This window comes from Bos javanicus, chromosome 1 (assembly GCF_032452875.1).
Source record: "Bos javanicus breed banteng chromosome 1, ARS-OSU_banteng_1.0, whole genome shotgun sequence".
Taxonomy (NCBI): Eukaryota; Metazoa; Chordata; class Mammalia; order Artiodactyla; family Bovidae; genus Bos; species Bos javanicus.
Genome location: NC_083868.1, coordinates 42,799,725 through 42,818,309, shown reverse-complemented (window position 1 = coordinate 42,818,309; position 18,585 = coordinate 42,799,725). Strand labels below are relative to the sequence as shown.

General features: G+C 36.9%; 1 protein-coding gene across 1 annotated transcript; it reads right to left on the bottom strand.

Annotated features, from left to right (window-relative positions):
- Positions 1 to 5,851: 5,851 nt before the first annotated feature.
- Positions 5,852 to 6,802, bottom strand: LOC133254257 (olfactory receptor 5H8-like). Its single transcript, XM_061428477.1, has one exon. It carries the CDS (start codon positions 6,779 to 6,781, stop codon positions 5,852 to 5,854), a length of 930 nt encoding a protein of 309 aa, XP_061284461.1. The 5' UTR covers positions 6,782 to 6,802.
- Between the last annotated feature and the right edge of the window lie 11,783 nt (positions 6,803 to 18,585).

The following is an 18,585-nucleotide window of genomic DNA, read 5'->3' as shown; positions in this document are numbered from 1 at the left end:
CAGACACAACTAAGTGACTGAACTGAACTGAATAGTAATTATAAGTATTCATATATTTCACAATCATTTGAACTATATTATGTAGCTAGTTATGAACATGTCAAACCAGAAATATATTAATTCACTTATTTGACAAGAAAATTTACTTTATAAATTTCCTTTGTTAATAAATATGCTAACTCTACTTAGAGTCTTTGTTGTCACAGAGAGCTGACATTCTCTAGAAATCCTGATGAATTTAATTGAGAGCATTTATTCCCCTACCAGTTTTACAGAAAAAAATTTGACAGCTAGCCTGGAATATTAATACAGGCAATGTAAATAAACAATGGTAACAGCTCCAGTTGCTAAATGTATATTTGTTTGAATGTGCTTCCTTCTATAAAATTTTAAACAATTCAACAAACAAAAAATTTCAATTTAATGCATGGGTACTTAAGTCATAAATTTGAAAGAGGACTTAGGAAACACTTTCTGCATACAGTTTTATATACATATATACATATACATGCACACACACACACATACCTACAATCTTTGTGTGTATATATATGTATACAATCAATTTCATAAATATGTATGAAATTATATTTCAATGAAATTAATTTCCAAAGAAATTGCTGTCAGAATTGGGTTAAAGGAGAGAGAGTTTACTATTTCAGTGATTTAACTTAAAAATCAATCAGAGAATATAGTTAATGGAATATATATTTTGAGCAAAATTATCAGAAGGATTTCTTACAGAGAAAGCATTATGATTCTGTAAACTCACATTTATTTGTTTAATGTTCTAGTTCACCAAAACATATCCTATGGAATCATTATAATTACTCTAATCATATAATTACATACCATTAAAGAGTTCAATATAGTCGTAGATCTATTTTGCTCATCTAGATTTTACTTATAATAATAAAATAGATTAATCAGTGTTTGTTTTCCATTTTCAACTGTCTATATTGGCATTTTGTAAACCAAATCAAATTAGTATAAAATTTAACAGTATTTTAACATTAGTTTTAAAAATAGATGTTATAGAAATCATTCTGTCTATTTAGTTCTTTGGCCCATTTTTTGATTGGGTCATTTATTTTTCTGGAATTGAGGTGTAGGAGTTGCTTGTATATTTTTGAGATTAGTTGTCTGTCAGTTGCTTCATTTGCTATTATTTTCTCCCATTCTGAAGACTGTCTTTTCACCTTGCTGATAGTTTCCTTTGTTGTGCAGAATCTTTTAAGTTTAATTAGGTCCCATTTGTTTATTTTTGCTTTTATTTCCAATATTCTGGGAGGTGGGTCATAAAAGTTCCTGCTGTGATGTATGTTGGAGAGTGTTTTGCCTATGTTCTCCTCTAGGAGTTTTATAGTTTCTGGTCTTACGTTGAGATCTTTAATCCATTTTGAGCTTATTTTTGTGTATGGTGTTAGAAAGTGTTCTAGTTTCATTCTTTTACAAGTGGTTGACCAGTTTTACCAGCACCACTTGTTAAAGAGATTGTCTTTAATCCATTGTATATTCCTGCTTCCTTTGTCAAAGATAAGGTGTCCATAGGTGCCTGGGTTTATCTCTGGGCTTCCTATTTTGTTCCATTGATCTATATTTCTGTCTTTGTGCCAGTACCATACTGTCTTGATGACTGTGGCTTTGTAATAGAGCCTGAAGTCAGGCAGGTTGATTCCTCCAGTTCCATTCTTCTTTCTGAAGATAGCTTTGGCTGTTCGAGGTTTTTTGTATTTCCATACAAATTGTGAAATTATTTGTTCTAGCTCTGTGAAGAATACCGTTGGTAGCTTGATAGGGATTGCACTGAATCTATAAATTGCTTTGGGTAGTATACTCATTTTCATTATACTGATTCTTCCAATCCAGGAACATGGTATATTTCTCCATCTATTAGTGTCCTCTTTGTTTTCTTTCATCAGTGTTTTATAGTTTTCTATATATAGGTCTTTAGTTTCTTTAGATAGATATATTCCTAAGTATTTTATTCTTCTCATTGCAATGGTAAATGGAATTGTTTCCTTAATTTCTCTTTCTATTTTCTCATTATTAGTGTATAGGAATGCAAGGGATTTCTGTGTGTTGATTTTATATCCTGCAACTTTACTATATTCATTGATTAGTTCTAGTAATTTTCTGGTGGAGTCTTTAGGGTTTTCTATGTAGAGGATCATGTCATCTGCAAACAGTGAGAGTTTACTTCTTCTTTTCCAATTTGGATTCCTTTTATTTCTTTTTCTGCTCTGATTGCTGTGGCCAAGTAGTGGGGTTTTTTATTAACTCACACTGCTATAATCAAATATCATAGATTTTTGGCCTTATAACACAGACATTTATTTTTTACATTCTAAGGTTTGGAAGTCTGAGTCCAAGGGTCCAACAAACACTGTACTGGTGAGAACTTGCTTTCTGGCTGGCAAACAGCTGCCTTCTCATATGGCCTTTCCTAGCTGAGTACACCTGAAGAGAAAGCTAGCTCTCTTGTCTCTCTCTCTCTTCGTGTAAGGGGACTAATCCCATCATGAAAAGCCTTACCTTTATGACCTCAATTAGTCAGTTCGGTCACTCAGTCGTGTCTGACTCTTTACAACCCCATGAATCGCAGCACACCAGGCTTCCCTGTCCAGCACCAAATCCCAGAGCTTGCTCAAACTCATGTCCATCAAGTCGGTGATGCCATCAAACCATGTCATCCTCTGTCATCCCCTTCTCCTCCTGCCTTCAATCTTTCCCAGCATCAGGGTCTTTTCCAAGAAGTCAGTTCTTCGCATCAGGTGGCCAAAGTATTGGAGTTTCAGCTTCAGCATCAGTCCTACCAAAGAATATTCAAGACTGATTTCCTTTAGGATTGACTGGTTGGATCTCTTTGCAGTCCAAGGGACTCTCAAGAGTCTTCTCCAACACCACAGTCCAAAAGCATCTATTCTTCAGCGCTCAGCCTTCTTCACAGTCCAACTCTCACATCCATACATGACTATTGGAAAAACCATAGCCTTGACTAGACAGACCTTTGTTGGTAAAGTTATGTCTCTGCTTTTTAATATACTGTCTAGGTTTGTCATAGCTTTTCTTCCAGGGAGCAAGCATCTTTTAATTTCATGGCTGCAGTCACCATCTGCAGTGATTTTGGAGCCCCCCAAAATAAAGTCTCTTACTGTTTCTGCTATTTCCCCATCTATTTGCCATGAATTTATGGGACCAGATGCCATGATCTTAGTTTCCTGAATGTTGAATTTTAAGCCAACTTTTTCACTCTCCTCTTTCACTTTCATCAAGTGGCTCTTTAGTTCTTCACTCTCTGCCATAAGGGTGGTGTCATCTGCATATCCGAGGATACTGATATTTCTCCCGACAATCTTGATTCCAGTATGTGCTTCATCCAGTCTGGCATTCTGCATGATGTACTCTGCATATAAGTTAAATAAGCAGGGTGACAACATACAGCCTTGATGTACTCCTTTCCCAATTTGGAACCAGTCTGTTGTTCCATGTCCAGTTCTAATTGTTGCTTCTTGACCTGCATGCAGCTTTCTCAGGAGGCAAGTAAGGTGGTCTGGTATTCCCATCTCTTTCAGAATTTTCCACAGTTTTTTGTGATCCATATACAGTCAAAGGCTTCAGCATAGTCAATGAAGCAGAAGTAGATGTTTTTTCCTGGAATTCTCTTGCTTTTCCTATGATCCAACAGATGTTGGTAATTTGATCTCTTATTCTTATGCTTTTTCTAAATCCGCTTGAACATCTGGAAGTTCATGGTTCATGTACTATTCAAGCCCAGCTTGGAGAATTTTGAGCATTACTTTCCTAGCGTGTGAGATGAGTGTAGTTGTATGATAGTTTGAACATTTTTTGGCATTGCCCCTCTTTGGGATTGGAATGAAATGTGACATTTTCCAGTCCTGTGGCCAATGCTGAGTTTTCCAAATTTGTGGGCATATTGAGTGCAGCACTTTCACAGCATCATCATTTAGGATTTGAAGTAGCTTAACGAATTCCATCACTTCCACTAGCTTTATTCATAGTGATGTTTCCTAAAGCCCACTTGATTTCACATTCCAGGATGTTTGCTCTAAGTGACTTATCAGACCATCGTGGTTATCTGGGTCATGAAGATCTTTTTTGTATAGTTCTTCTGTGTATTCTTGCCACCTCTTCTTAATATCTTTTGCTTCTGTTAGGTCCATACCATTTCTGTCTTTTATTGAGCCCATCTTTGCATGAAATGTTCCCTCAGTATCTCTAATTTTCTTGAAGAGATCTCTGGTCTTTCCCATTCTGTTGTTTTCCTCTATTTCTTTGCATTGATCACTGAGGAGGCTTTCTTATCTCTCCTTGCTATTCTTTGGAACTCTACAATAAAATGGGTATATCTTTCCTTTTCTCCTTTGCCTTTAACTTCTCTTCTTTTCTCAGCTATTTGTAAGGCCTCTTCAGACAACCATTTTGCCTTTTTGCATTTCATTTTCCTTGGGAATGATCTTGATCACTGCTTCCTGTACAATGTCATGGACCTTTGTCCATATTTTTTCAGGCACTCTGTCTATCAAATCTAATCCCTGAAATCTGTTTCTCATTCTACTGTATAATCATAAGGGATTTCATTTAGGTCATACCTGATTGGTTTAGTGGTTTTCCCTATTTTCTTCAATTTAAGTCTGAATTTTGAAACAAGGAGTTCATGATCTTATGATTTCATCTAAGACTAATTACCTGCCAAAGAGTCTACTCTAATACCACCATATTAAGGGGTTGGTGCTTCAACATATGAATTTGGGGGAAAACTGACATTCAGTCCCTACAGTAGTTTGCACTTGTGTGCTCATTTTGTCTGACTCTCTGTGACCCTGTGGACTGTTCCACCTGGCTCCTCTGTTCATGGAATTTTCCAGGTAGGAATACTGGAGGGGGTTCCCATTTCCTCCTCTAGGGGATCTCCCTGGCCCAGGGATCGAACCCGCATGTCTTGTGCCTCCTGCATTGGCAGGCAGATTCCTTACCACTGTGCCATTTGGCAGATTTCCAAGATTGAGACCATTTACTTCCTATTCTGCCAGTTATTTATTCCCTATGCCCATTTCAAAATAGGTCCTCAATCTAAACTATTAGCTTTCTGACACAGTGAAGCTTTTCAGACTACACAATAAGAAGTATAGCTAGAAGAGGCCTTAGAAAGCATTATGGACAGTGGGAGGCAACACTCCTTTTTGGTCCTCATAGAAGCAGGCTGAGTTAAGAGAATCCTTCAGTGGTGAAGGTCAGGTCAAAATCCTTGAATCCTTTCTCATGTTTTCTTCATTGCTTCCCCATTGTGTTTATTCTTCTGTGTCCAATGAGAGTTGAATACACAAGAAGTGAGCTCACCATGTCCTAAATAAAGTAGAATAGAAGACCTTTTGATGGTCAGCAGCGTTCCTGGGATCTACCTCTGTTCACTCAAACACAACATGCTTACTATGTGGAGTTACATGTAATATGAGTCTCCAGACTATATGGTTGATTATGATCAAAGGCCTCATATTTGAGTTCTTTTCAGAGTTAAAGCACAATTTTAGTGCTTAATATATGTTTAGTAAATACAGTTATAAAACCACAATGAAGAATATGCAAGCATGTAAAATATTTTCATTTCTGTTTATTTTAGTATGATATGAATATTTGATTAAAATTTCCTGTGTGTTTAAATAATATATACAAATATTTAAAATCACTTATTAGGTACTAAAATCTTAAGTCATTAAAATAATAGAACAGTTATGAATGCAAAAAACTTTGAACATTAAACACAATTAAACATTTAATCTACATAATTTTATATTGTTTTTATATAAGAGAACACATATTAGTATTAAATCTAAATGTTTCTTTTTAATATTTTTAGCAGTGAATATATGACTTTTTTATTTCTCAGGCTGTAGATAATGGGATTTAGGAAAGGAATTATGACAGTGTAAAACAGAGAGTCCATCATATCCTGATCATCTGCTTGTGTGGATCCAGGGCGCACATACATAAAAAGAAGAGGGCCATAGTATAAACAGACAGATAGAAGGTGGGCCCCACAAGTGGAGAAGGCCTTCCTTATGCCTTGTGCAGACTTCTTTTTTAAAATTGTGAAGAGAACTAGTATATAAGAGATAAGAACAATAAGAATGGTGAACACCTGTATTGAACCAGAGAAAATAAATATCATCAGAACGTTAATAGAAGGGTCAGTGCAAGAAATTTTAAACAAGGGCATGATGTCACAATAAAAGTGATGTATTATGTTGTCATTACAAAAGGTTAATCTGAATAAAAAGCCCGTATGAATTAAGGCATGAAAAAGGCCACCAACAAATGATGAAACTAACATTCCCATGCATTGTCTATGAGTCATAATCGCTGGATAAAGTAGTGGGTTGCATATGGCTAGATAATGATCATACGACATCATCGCCAGCAGAAAACATTCCGTAGTCGCACTAACTACAAACGAAAAAAATTGCACCATGCATTCAGAGAGAGATATCCTCTTATTCTGGTTGATAATGTTGACCAGCATCTTGGGAGTCACTGTGGAGGATAACCAAATATCCACTAAGGCCAAATTCCCTAGGAATAAGTACATGGGAATTTGAAGATGAGGGTCATTCCAGATGAGAGCAATCAGACCAAGGTTTCCCATGATAGTGATGAGGTATATCATCAAGAACAGCAGGAACAGGGGGACTTGCCATACTGGTTCATATGTAAGTCCTGTGAGAACAAACTCTGTCAGCTCTGTTGCATTTTTTGTTTCCATATCCTTTATAGATGGCCTCTGAAATACAGTGCAGTAGATGGAAAAAGGACAGTCACCAGTCATTAAAAAGAAAATTTCAGGAAGATAATACAAATACAAACATACACTTTATTTTATTTACTCTTATTGAAATACATGAAAAGTATTTGGTGGAAATTATTGTGCTGGAAAAAACCAACTATCACGCTGGCCAAAAATTTTGCTCAATTGTTCTGTGTGGTCTTATGGAAAAACCCAAACAAACTTTTTGACCAACCACCTATTGTATCTCAGAATGTATATGGGAGTGAGCAGATGTAGAATAGAGGAAAGACATTCTGAACATGAGGCAAATTTATGGGAAAACTGCTAAGGTAGAGAAATTCCGTGTTTTAGTCATGGATGCAGCATCAGAAGTAAAAATGTTACAAGGGCCTGGTTTAACAACTGAATTCAATGCCATGCACGTCATAAATGGCATCTAATAATATGCATTTTATAAATGCCCCCCAAGTGATTTAAATGTATCTGAAGTTTTTTGTTCATATGTGATATGACATTGGGAGTTTTGAGAAGGCAAAGAAACAGATCAAAATAAATCACAGTATAGAGTTACTGGGACTTGGTGACACATGATATACGAAGAGTGGGCTAGTGAAAGTTGCTCAGTCATCTGACTCTTTGCCACCCTAGGGACTATACAGTCCATGGAATTCTCCAGGCCAGAATACTGGAGTGGGTAGCCTTTCCCTTCTCCAGGGGCATCTTCCTGATCCAGGAATAGAACCAGGGTCTCCTGCATTGCAGCAGATTCTTTACAAGCTGAACTACAAGGGAAGCCCAAGAATACTGGAGTGGGTAGTCTATCCCTTCTCCAGCGGATCTTCCTGACCCAGGAATCAAACCAGGGTCTCCTGCATTGCAGGCAGATTCTTTACCAACTGAGCTATCAGGGAAGCTGGAAGAGTGGGTTAGGAAAGATGAAAGTCACTTGGTATTTTACTAGGTGATAATGGAAAATTAAGGAAACCAGATGCAGAGGCCAGTTTTTGCAAGAAACTTCTGAATATCAAAGTGACATAAATTTAGCCATAATAATCTATACGGGCTTAAAAGAAATAATAACTTATGAGACATTGAGGTGGCAGAAAGTATAGTGTGTATGGCCTATCCAGAAGACAGTGGACAGTGTGGATAAGGTAAAAGAAAATACATATGGAGCTGTTATATTAAATTAAAATAGATACCCATCATGTATTAGTTAATAATATTGTGTTCTCTTTTCTTCCATATGATTGACTCTTGGTGTTAGACAAAAATAAGCATTCACTCTAGAAGTCAAAATTCTAAAAACTGACCTTCTTTTCCCCCTGAACCTAGAGTGAGGGGACCAGATCTAATATTAGCCACTCAAACTCATCTACACTGAATTTGGATATGAAGAGGGGAGAAAGAGGTCAAATGTTGAGAAAAGAGATTTTCCAAGTCAACGAAATTGCAATATCATGACGCCAAAATGCATCCTGCACCCACAACAATGGCATTTTCATTGTGAGCTTCAAATTCAGCATTCAAATTCAAATTCAAATTCAGCAGCAATGGCAACAGGTCTCACTGAGGTAGAGCTGCAATATGATTTTGGTGGTTAACTGTTCAACTTCTTTTTTTGTGTGTTCCTGCCCATTTGTCCAGTGGATTTATGTAACTTCCCTAGCACTTACTTGTTAGAGCCAATTTCCATTGAATTAACTCATTTCATGTTGCAACCAGGAACACTGGCTCACACAAGGAGGGAAAAGAAAAGACCAGAAAAGGCTACTGAACAGTGACTAGAGAAGCAGGAGGGAACTAGAAAGGTAGTTTTATGAGCCTAAAGGGTGGAAAGCACAAAAAAGACAAAGGAAAGTATAATTTATTTGGTAAGAAAAAGAGTGAACTGAAATCACTGAATAGGGCTTAAGAGATTTGTAATGGCTTTAGTGAGATGAGTTTTCATTTGTGACAGAATAGACATCAGATAATAATGAGCAATGAATGGGAAGCAAGTGGCATAGCAGTGAGAAGGAAGGAGAGTATCTGAGATGTGGAGACAGATGTAAATTATTATTATTTTTTTTTTTACGCTTAGCTGACTTCCCTGCTCTCTGATCTGTGTTGTCCTTGGAAATATTTCAGTGGCATTCTGTTTTCTGTACCAGCATGCCCCATCATCTATCAACCTACCAACTCCTGGAGACATTTATATGCTTCATGCATGAATAATTTGATTATCCTCAGGGAGTTTAAATTCTTGTCCAAAATATAAGACATCTCACCAACCTTATAATTTCCAAGTGAATTCATTGTAAATAGAGGCTTTATACAAAGAATTGCACTTAGTTCATTATTTTCTGGTATAGTATGACTTAATGCATCTTTATTGATAAAAATATATATGCTTTTAAAATTATACTCATAATTGATTAAAAATAAGCCATTTCCCTAACAGTTTAGGGGAATATAAAAATATAGTCATTATTCTATACAGGTAAATAAGAAAATTATCATGTGTAAATGTTCTACTTGCACCATTCAATTAATTTCCTTTTTTTACTTGGTATTTGAATGGCATAATAGCCTATGTATTATTTATTACATATGTCAAGAATAATAATTTTGAAGACTGTGCTTCTCTTTGCTAATAAAAGTTCTTGTGGGATATTTAGTATTTTCCTGGGCAACATGACTAGCATTATGTCTTGAGAAAAAGTGTCATTAAATTTTCAAAATAAAGAGAGCAGGCATTGAGAAGAAAGAAGATAAAGGAATAGAATGGGAAATTTGGATGGGGAGGTGAAAAGGAAACAAGAAGCAGAAAGAGGAGAAGGGATATAGATAGATAAGTGTAGGACAGACAAAGCATTGAAGAGGGAATGAGGAAGTATCAGAGAAAAGCTTAGATGAAATGAGGAAAAAGCTAGAGGTATGGCTTAAATATTTGTCTTAAATTTGATTTTTGTTAAAAGCTGTCAGTACTATAAATGCTTTTTCTTTTATTCAAAACCCTGCTTATTTCCTATGGAATTTGTATATGGAACAGAGAATTTCATTTTAATTTTACTTTACAAATTTGTATTGCTGTTAAATATTCTACCACTGCACAGTATCTTTGTTATTATTATGACTACAGCTGACTTTTCCTAGAAATCCTGCTGGGTTTACCTGACAGATTCTGTTTTTCTACCAGCTTGATAGCAGAAAAAATTGAGCCAAGTACTGAAACTTAATACAGGCAACATAAATAACCAATCCAAAAATTTGAATTTGTTCAAAGTATATTTGGAATGGGTTTTGTTCCATGCAGTCCCCAATAACTAATGAAAATCAAATTTTCAATTCAATGTGTGGGTGATTATTAAGTCATAGGCAGAAAAGAGTGCTGGGAAATATTTTCTGAAATTTTGAAGATATATATTTTTTTTCAATGAAATTATTGTCAGAAGTTGGTGGTGAAAGGATAGAGAGGTTATGGTTTAAGCAAATTAACTTAAAATTTAATTTGTTAATGTGGTTAATTAAATGAATATTCATTGGAAGGACTGATGCTGAAGCTGAAACTCCAATACTTTGGCCACCTGAAATGAAGAGCCAACTCATTGGAAAAGACCATGATGCTGGGAAAGATTGAAGGCAAAAAGACAAAGGGGTGGCAAAAGATGAGATGGTTAGATTGCATCACCAACTTAATGGACTTGAATTTGATCAAACTCCAGGAGATAGTGGAAGACAGTGGAGTGCTGCAGTCCATGGCATCGCAAAGAGTTGGATACAACTTAGTGACTGAACAACAGCAACAAAATGAAATGAGTGTTTTGAATACAATTATCAGAAAGATTTCTTATACAGGAAACATTATGACTTAAATCCCAAAACTCACTTTTAATTTTTTTGACATTCTACTTCACCAAAACTTATCCTACAGAGTCATTGTAATTATTCTAAGTAATTATATATCATTAAGGAATACAGGGTAGTCTTAGAGCTATTTTGCTCATCCAGATTTTACTCACAATAATAAAAGTTATAGATTATTCACTGTTCATTTTTCATTTTCAGTTGGCTATACATTGACTTGAATTGGCTTATAAATGAAATCAAAATTGTTATAAATTTAATAATATTTTAACTTTTTATAAAAAATAATGAGTATTATAGAAATCATTCACTCTTACCATTATCTCTTAAGAAACTGTGGAGATCCTTTCAGTTTTTTACTTTCTGAAGTAGAAAATAGAACAAGAACACTGCAGTGACTCTACATAGGCAGCATCATTTTGCACACTGATTCATTTTGGAATCCTCATTTTCCAAGCTCAGGAAAATGTTGTTTATATGAATTTGTTTTGAACCACATCAACCAATTACATAACTGTGCACTTTTGCCAGAGGAGGAAGTGAAAAACCCCAATTCCCCTGATAACACCCAATGACTGATTCTCTTTACAACAGTCCTAAGCTTTTCCACTGGGTCTTATGGACATGGACATTTATGAGGAATCCAGGCAATACCTCAGGGCATTACAGACTCTGAAATAAAAATCAAATCAGTGTTGACAGTTCTAGATTTTTTTTTTAAATTGGAATTGCACTACTTACATCACAGATGACATTTTTAACATGTTTATACAAACTCCAGTTTATCTATGAATTTTGATACTCTGTGTGCTTTGGTCAGTATGGTCTGATTTAACTAATCACATTTGGTTTTCAGAAGCCAAAGTTTGAAATCTCCTTTATGAGCCAACCCCAAGTAAGTTGTCCTCCTCATGAAGACTGTAGCTCATATTCCATGCCAATTTCTAACTTTCCACTTTACAATGAAATTTGATGAGAAATCTTCCTAGGCATAGGTCAGGGAGAGGCGCAAAAGAAAAACAAAAAGAAAGAATGTATGGGAAGTAGCCTAGATCAGTGCTCCTCAGATTTCAGGTCCTGTGAATCTCCTGGTGAGTTTCTTAAAATGCACATTCTGTTTCAATAGGTTAGAACTGGGTCCTGAGTGTCTTCATTTCTAACACAGTTATACCTCTGAACATTTTCACTCCTCAAGGTCTTCCTTCATTTGCAGGTCTAGCTTTTCAGGGAGCTAGACCATTATAGAAAGAAAAAAAAAATGCAAATGGAGTTGGCATTCATAGAGAGCAAAGAGGAGCTTTTTTGGGAGGCCAGCACAGGTAGGATCACAGAAGATCTGGAGTCTGGGTTGGGAACTTCATTCTTTATCTCAATTGAAAGGGAAAATATTGAGGGATTTTGAACATGAGGGTTACATGTTCAGATTTGCCTTTAATTATTAACAGAGAAGTTGCCATTGAACATTTATTTATAAATATAGTGACATTATTTATGTCAAAGTAGTATAATATGAAAATGATAATATTTAGTTTTGATATCTGAAAAATAGAAAAATGCTTAACCTCCACTAGGGACCAACTTAGTAGCTAGGAAAAAAAAACAAAACAAAGGGCATAGACTTTGGTAGACTCATTAATCAGTTATCCTGTGTTCTTAGAAGTATGCTAGCGAAAGCAGAAAAAGGCATGAAAAAAAACACCATAGACCAAATAGAAGTCAGGATGCAAACTCAGCGAAGGACGGAGTAAGCAGTATAATGTGCATCAGTAGCTTCAGCATAACTCAAACGCAACAATTTACTGCCCACTTCAGTTGTGTACATGTTCAGTCACACAGTCATATCTGACTCTTTGTGACCCCATGAACTCTAGTCCACCAGGCTCCCCTGCCCATGGGATTTTCCAGGCAAGAAGACTGGAGTGGGTTCCCATTTACTTCTCCATAAATTCCAGTACTTTTGCCTGGAAAATCCCATGGACGGAGGAGCCTGGTAGGCTGCAATCCATGAGGTTGCTAAGAGTCGGACATGACTGAGCGACTTCACTTTGACTTTCAATTTCATGCATTGGTGAAGGAAATGGCAACCCACTCCAGTTTCTTGCCTGGAGAATCCCAGGGACAGGGGAGCCTGGTGGGCTGCCGTCTATGGGGTCGCACAGAGTCGGACACGACTGAAGCGACTTAGCAGCAGCAGCAGCAAGTTTTGTAAAATTACCTTTTAACTCATTTTGTTGCCTATGAATGAGTACAAAGGTCTGCATTGCTGCTTTTAGTATGAATAGTCTTTTCAATTTTAGTTATGTGAAGGATAAGTTGTTGTATCTGGCACCTCCTACCAAAGGAAAAAAAAAAAAAGGCACAACACCTAGTGGGACCCTGTGGATTTTAGAAATAACACCATTGTCATTTGGGTGTGTTATTCCAGCCCATTCCAGCCAAAGCTGCTAGCTTTGGGTGTGGCTCAGAACAGGAGAAAGTTTACAAAAGGTCCAGGCTACTGTGCAAACTGCTCAGCCAAATGAACCACATGATCTCACAGAAATTATGGTGCTTGGAGTGGCAGTGGCAGACAAGGATGCAGTTGGGAGTCTTTGGCAGGCCTCTTGGGCATCCCTGGTAGCTCAGATGGTGAAGAATCTGCCTGCAGTGCAGGAGAACCAGGTTCAATCCCAGGGTGAGGAAGATCCCCTGGAGAAGGGAATGGCTTCCCACTGCAGTATTCTTGCCTGGAGAATTCCATGGACAGAGGAACCTGGCAGTCTACAGTTCACGGGATTGCAAAAAATTGGACATGACTGAGTGACTAGCACACACATAGGTAAAAAGTAGAGCAGACCCTTGGTGCTGGAGCAAAGGCCTGCATCCATGGCAAATAACTACTCTCCTTGTGACATAGAGCTATTGGCCTGTGTCTAAGCATTTTTAGAGGCTGAATGCTTAAACATTTAAAATGCTGTTTCATCGCAGCACTGTTTATAATAGCCAGGACATGGAAGCAACCTAGATGTCCATCAGCAGATGAATGGATAAGAAAGCTGTGGTACATATACACAATGGAGTATTACTCATCCATTAAAAAGAACACATTTGAATCAGTTCTAATGAGGTGGATGAAACTGGAGCCTATTATACAGAGTGAAGTAAGCCAGAAAGAAAAACACCAATACAGTATACTAACACATATATATGGAATTTAGAAAGATGGTAACAATAACCCTGTATGCAAGATAGCAAAAGAGACACAGATGTATAGAACAGTCTTTTGGGCTCTGTGGGAGAGGGAGAGGGTGGGATGATTTGGGAGAATGGCATTGAAACATGTATAATATCATATATGAAATGAATCGCCAGTCCAGGTTCAATGCAGGATACAGGATGCTTGGGGCTGGTGCACTGGGACAACCCAGAGGGATGGTACGGGGAGGGAGGGGAGAGGGAGGTTCAGGATGGGGAACATGTGTACACCCATGGCGGATTCATGTTGATGTATGGCAAAACCAATACAATATTGTAAAGTAATTAACCTCCAATTAAAATAAATACATTTACATTAAAAAAATTTTTAAAAAAATGCTGTTTAAAATGCCAGTTTTCCATGAGACCAGAGCAGCTTTTCATAAACTTGATGTTATATGACCCACCAAGCCATAAAATTGGCAGTACACTGCCATAACTTTGTCAAATGGAAGAGTAATGTACCCACTCTGGCCTGAGCAAGCCCTGAGGACACCAGTATGTTTCTTGAAGAAACATGATCCCCATACCTGCTTCAGTGACTTCTCTAGCCCAGCCTGCACTATGGCCTTGTGGGTGGTCTCTATAATGCATGGAAAGAGGAAGAGATTACCTGGAGCTGATTTAACAATGATTCTGTACCACATGAAGACACCATCTGAGGGTGGACAACTATCGCACCACTGACACTGTCCGTGACATCCCTGTAGGATAGTAGTGATGGAATATCCTCCCAGTGGCAAAACTTTGAGCAGTCTACCATCTTGGTTTCCTGGAAGGAGAAATGGCCAGATTTATCATGATCTGGGCTTCCCAGGTGGTGCTAGTGGTAAAGAACCCACCTGCCAATGCAGGAGACATAAGAGACAGAGGTTCAGTTCCTGGTTCAGGAAGATTCCCCAGGAGAGGAAATGGCAACTGATTCCAGTATTTTTGCCTAGAGAATCCCATGGACAAAGCCTATAGGGCTACAGTTCATAGGGTCCCACAGAGTGAGACATGACTGAAGCAAGCTAGCACGCACACACGATGATATATAATATATTAGTTTCAGTCCCTGGGTTGGGAAGATCCCTTGGAGAAGGGAACGGCTACCCACTCCAGTATTCTGGCCTGGAGAATTCCGTGGATTATATAGTCCATGGGGTCACAAAGAGTTGGACACGACTGAGTGGCTTTCACTTTCACATATTAGTTTCAGGTATACAACACAGTGACTCAAAATTCTTATAGATTATGCTCCATTTAAAGTGATTATAAAACATTGGTTATATTGCCTGTGTTATACAATAGATCATTGTAGTGTACTTATTTTATGCATTTTAGTTTGTACCTCTTAAGTTCCCAACCCTGTCTTTCCCTTCCTTTTTTGCCTATTCCCACTGGTAAACACTAATTTGTTCTCTATATCTGTAAGTCTGTTTATGTTTTGTTATATTTATTCCTTTGTTTTATTTTTAGATTCCACATACACGTGATAACATATGGTATTTTTCTTTCTCTAGCTGATTTATTTCACTGTCATTGCAAATGAAAAAAATTAATTATTTTTCTTGGCTAAGTAGTATTCCATTGTATGTATGTACATTTATTTATGTGCATGTGTTAGTCGCTCAGTCGTGTCCACCTCTTTGCAACCCCACAGACTGTGGCCTACCAGGCTTCTCTGTCCATGGGATTCTCCAGGCAAGAGTATTGGAGTGGGCTGCCATTTCCTTCTCCAGGGAATCTTCCCAACCCAGGGATTGAACCTAGGTCTCCTGCATTGAAGGCAGTATATATGTGTATATATATATACACACACACACACACACACACACACACTTTATCTTCTTTATCTATTCTATCTGTTGACGGACTCAGACTGCTTTTGTATCTTTGTTATTGTAAATAATGCTGCTGTGACTATATTGGGGTGCACGTTTCTTTTCAAATTAACATTTTCATTTTCCTCAGATATATACCTGGAAGTGGATTTGCTGGTTCATATAGTCTACTTTTAGTTTTTTGAGAAACCTGCATACTGTTTTCCACAGTTACTTTACCAAATTACACTCCCATCAGCAGTGTAAAAGGGTTCCCTTTTCTTCACGTTCTCACCAGCATTTGGTTTTTGCTATCTCATTGATGACAGTCAGTCTAAGAGGTATGGGGTGATATTTCATTATGCTTTTGATTTGCATTTCTCTGATGATTAGCGATGTTGAGCATCTTTTCATTTGCCTGTTGGCCATTTGTATGCCTTCTTTGGAAAAATGTCTATTCATGTCCTCTGTATATTTTTTTAATCATGCTATTTGACTGCTACATGTTGAGTTTATGATCTGTTTGTATATTTCATATATTAACCATTTATTTGTCATATTGTTTGCAAATATTTTCTACTATTCGTTAGTTTGCCTTTTTATTTTGTTAATGTTTTCCTTTGTTTTTTAAAGGCATTTAAGTTTAATTAAACCCTATTTGTTTATTTTTGCTTTTGTTTCCTTTGCCTTTGGAGACAAAATATATTACTATGATTTAGGACCAAGAGTGTTCTGTCTATATTTTCTTCTAGAAATTTTATGCTTTCTAATTTTCCACTTAGATGTTTATTTTCCATTTTGAGTTTATTTTTGTATATGATGTGCAGAAATATTCTAATTTCACTCTTTTGTATGTAGCTATCAGTTTTGTGAGCAAAACTTATTGAAAAGACTGTCTTTTTCTCACTTTATGTTCTTGCCTCCTTTGTGGTAGATTACTTGACCATAACTACATGGCTTATTGTTGGGCTTTCTATTCTATTCAGTTGCTTTATGTGTCTGTTTTGTGCCAGTACCATACTATTTTGATTACTATAGCTTTGTAATATAGAATGAAGTCAGGGAGTTTGATACCTCCAGGTTGTTCCTCTTTCTTAAGATTGTTTTGGTTAGTAAAGGTCTTTTGTTTTTCCATACAAATTTTTATATAATTTGCTCCAGTTCTATGAAAAATGTCATTAGCATTTTGATCAAGAGTGCCTTGAATATATAGATTGACTTGGATAGTATGATCAGTTTACCAATATTAATTCTTAGTCTGCTGCTTGGCAGGACCTGGGCCTGGGCCAGGGTGTCCTAGGGCTGATGTCTACTCACTGATTAGTAGAGCTAGGGCCTGGGGTCTCTGGCTGCAGGAGCCTGGGGTTCTGAGGTTCAGTGTCTACATGCTGATATGGGGCCATGTCCTAAGCCCTCTGGTGAACAGGCCTCTATGACATTTCGTGGGGTGAGGGGAGATGTGGGGAGCTGTATTTAGGAATAGAGTCTCTATATCCCACAGTCCTCTGGATCATCCAGAAGTCAGCCCCAGTGGCCTTTGAAGATTAATGTTCTGGGAGCTCATCTTTCTGGTGCAGGACCCCCAAGGAGAGGAGCCTGATGTGGGGCTTGCCCCTCACTCCTTTCAGAGAACCTTTGCAATTGTAATTATTCTGCCAGTAGTGGATCACTCACAATGGGTGTATGTCTTAACTTTACTGCAACTTGACTTACTTCCTACCTATCTCATTGTGGTTCCTTCTTTATATCTCCAGTTTCGGAAGATCTATTCTGATTGATTCTGGTCTTTCTCATCAATAGTTGTTCTGTAAATAGTTGTAATGTTGGTGTGCCTTTGAGAGGAGGTAAGCTCATAGTCTTCCTACTCTGCCAACTTGGCCCAGGGGTGCTATTGTATTCATTTAAAGTTTAAGTACAGTTTAAGGAATTGTGTATGGACACCAAGTTGACAATGAGTAGGCTTGTAATGATTCATTTTATGGATTAAGCTGACCTGATCTAGAGAAGCCCAAATATTTGGTTAAACATTATTTTTGTTTGTGTCTTTTGACAGTTGGTGTTTTGGAAAAGTGTTAAATTAGTGAGCTGAATAAAGTTGATGGCCAACCATTTGTGAGTTGGAATCTATACCTTCAACACTTGTATTCTTAAGCCTTGAAACTACCATCAGCATTTTTGGGTCTCTATTTTGTAGAAAGCAGATGATGAAACTTCTTAGAATCAATAAACATGTGAGCCAATATCTTACAACAAATGTCTTTAGTTACAGATATTGATATATGTTTAGATGTAGATATAGATAGATTTAGATCTACATTGATCTAGATTGATCTATCTATCTATATAGTATGTATATATATATATATTATGTACAGTGTGTGTGTATATATATATATATATAATACTCATTGTACATTGTAGTATTAAAAAATAAAGGGAAATATCATCTTGCAATTGTTAACTGTTACCCTCAAATAAGACTGACTTAGAAGATACTATCTCAAATAAGATGAAGCCTTAAAAGTTGATCCATTCTGACAACTCATTTTTCGAATTAACAAATGTATCTCCCATTAACCTTACTGACATGATGCAATTGGATTTTGATTGGATAGCAACACTGTCAGTTATGTTTTCCAAGAAAAGTTTATAAAAACGTCCACAGTATTTCATCCTTTGGAAAAGATGCCCCATTAAAATCTGGATCCAGCTGCCCAACAAGGGAAGGAAAGTATAAAACCTAGAGTGGAAATCTTCAGAATATTTACATCATGCTGTTTAAGTAGAGAACAGAAGTACAGAAACTCCATTTTGATTTGCCTTTAATATCTTGATTTTAAAATGTTTACTTCACTGATTATGTAAAAGAGCAGTCATCTCATAGGGTCCCAA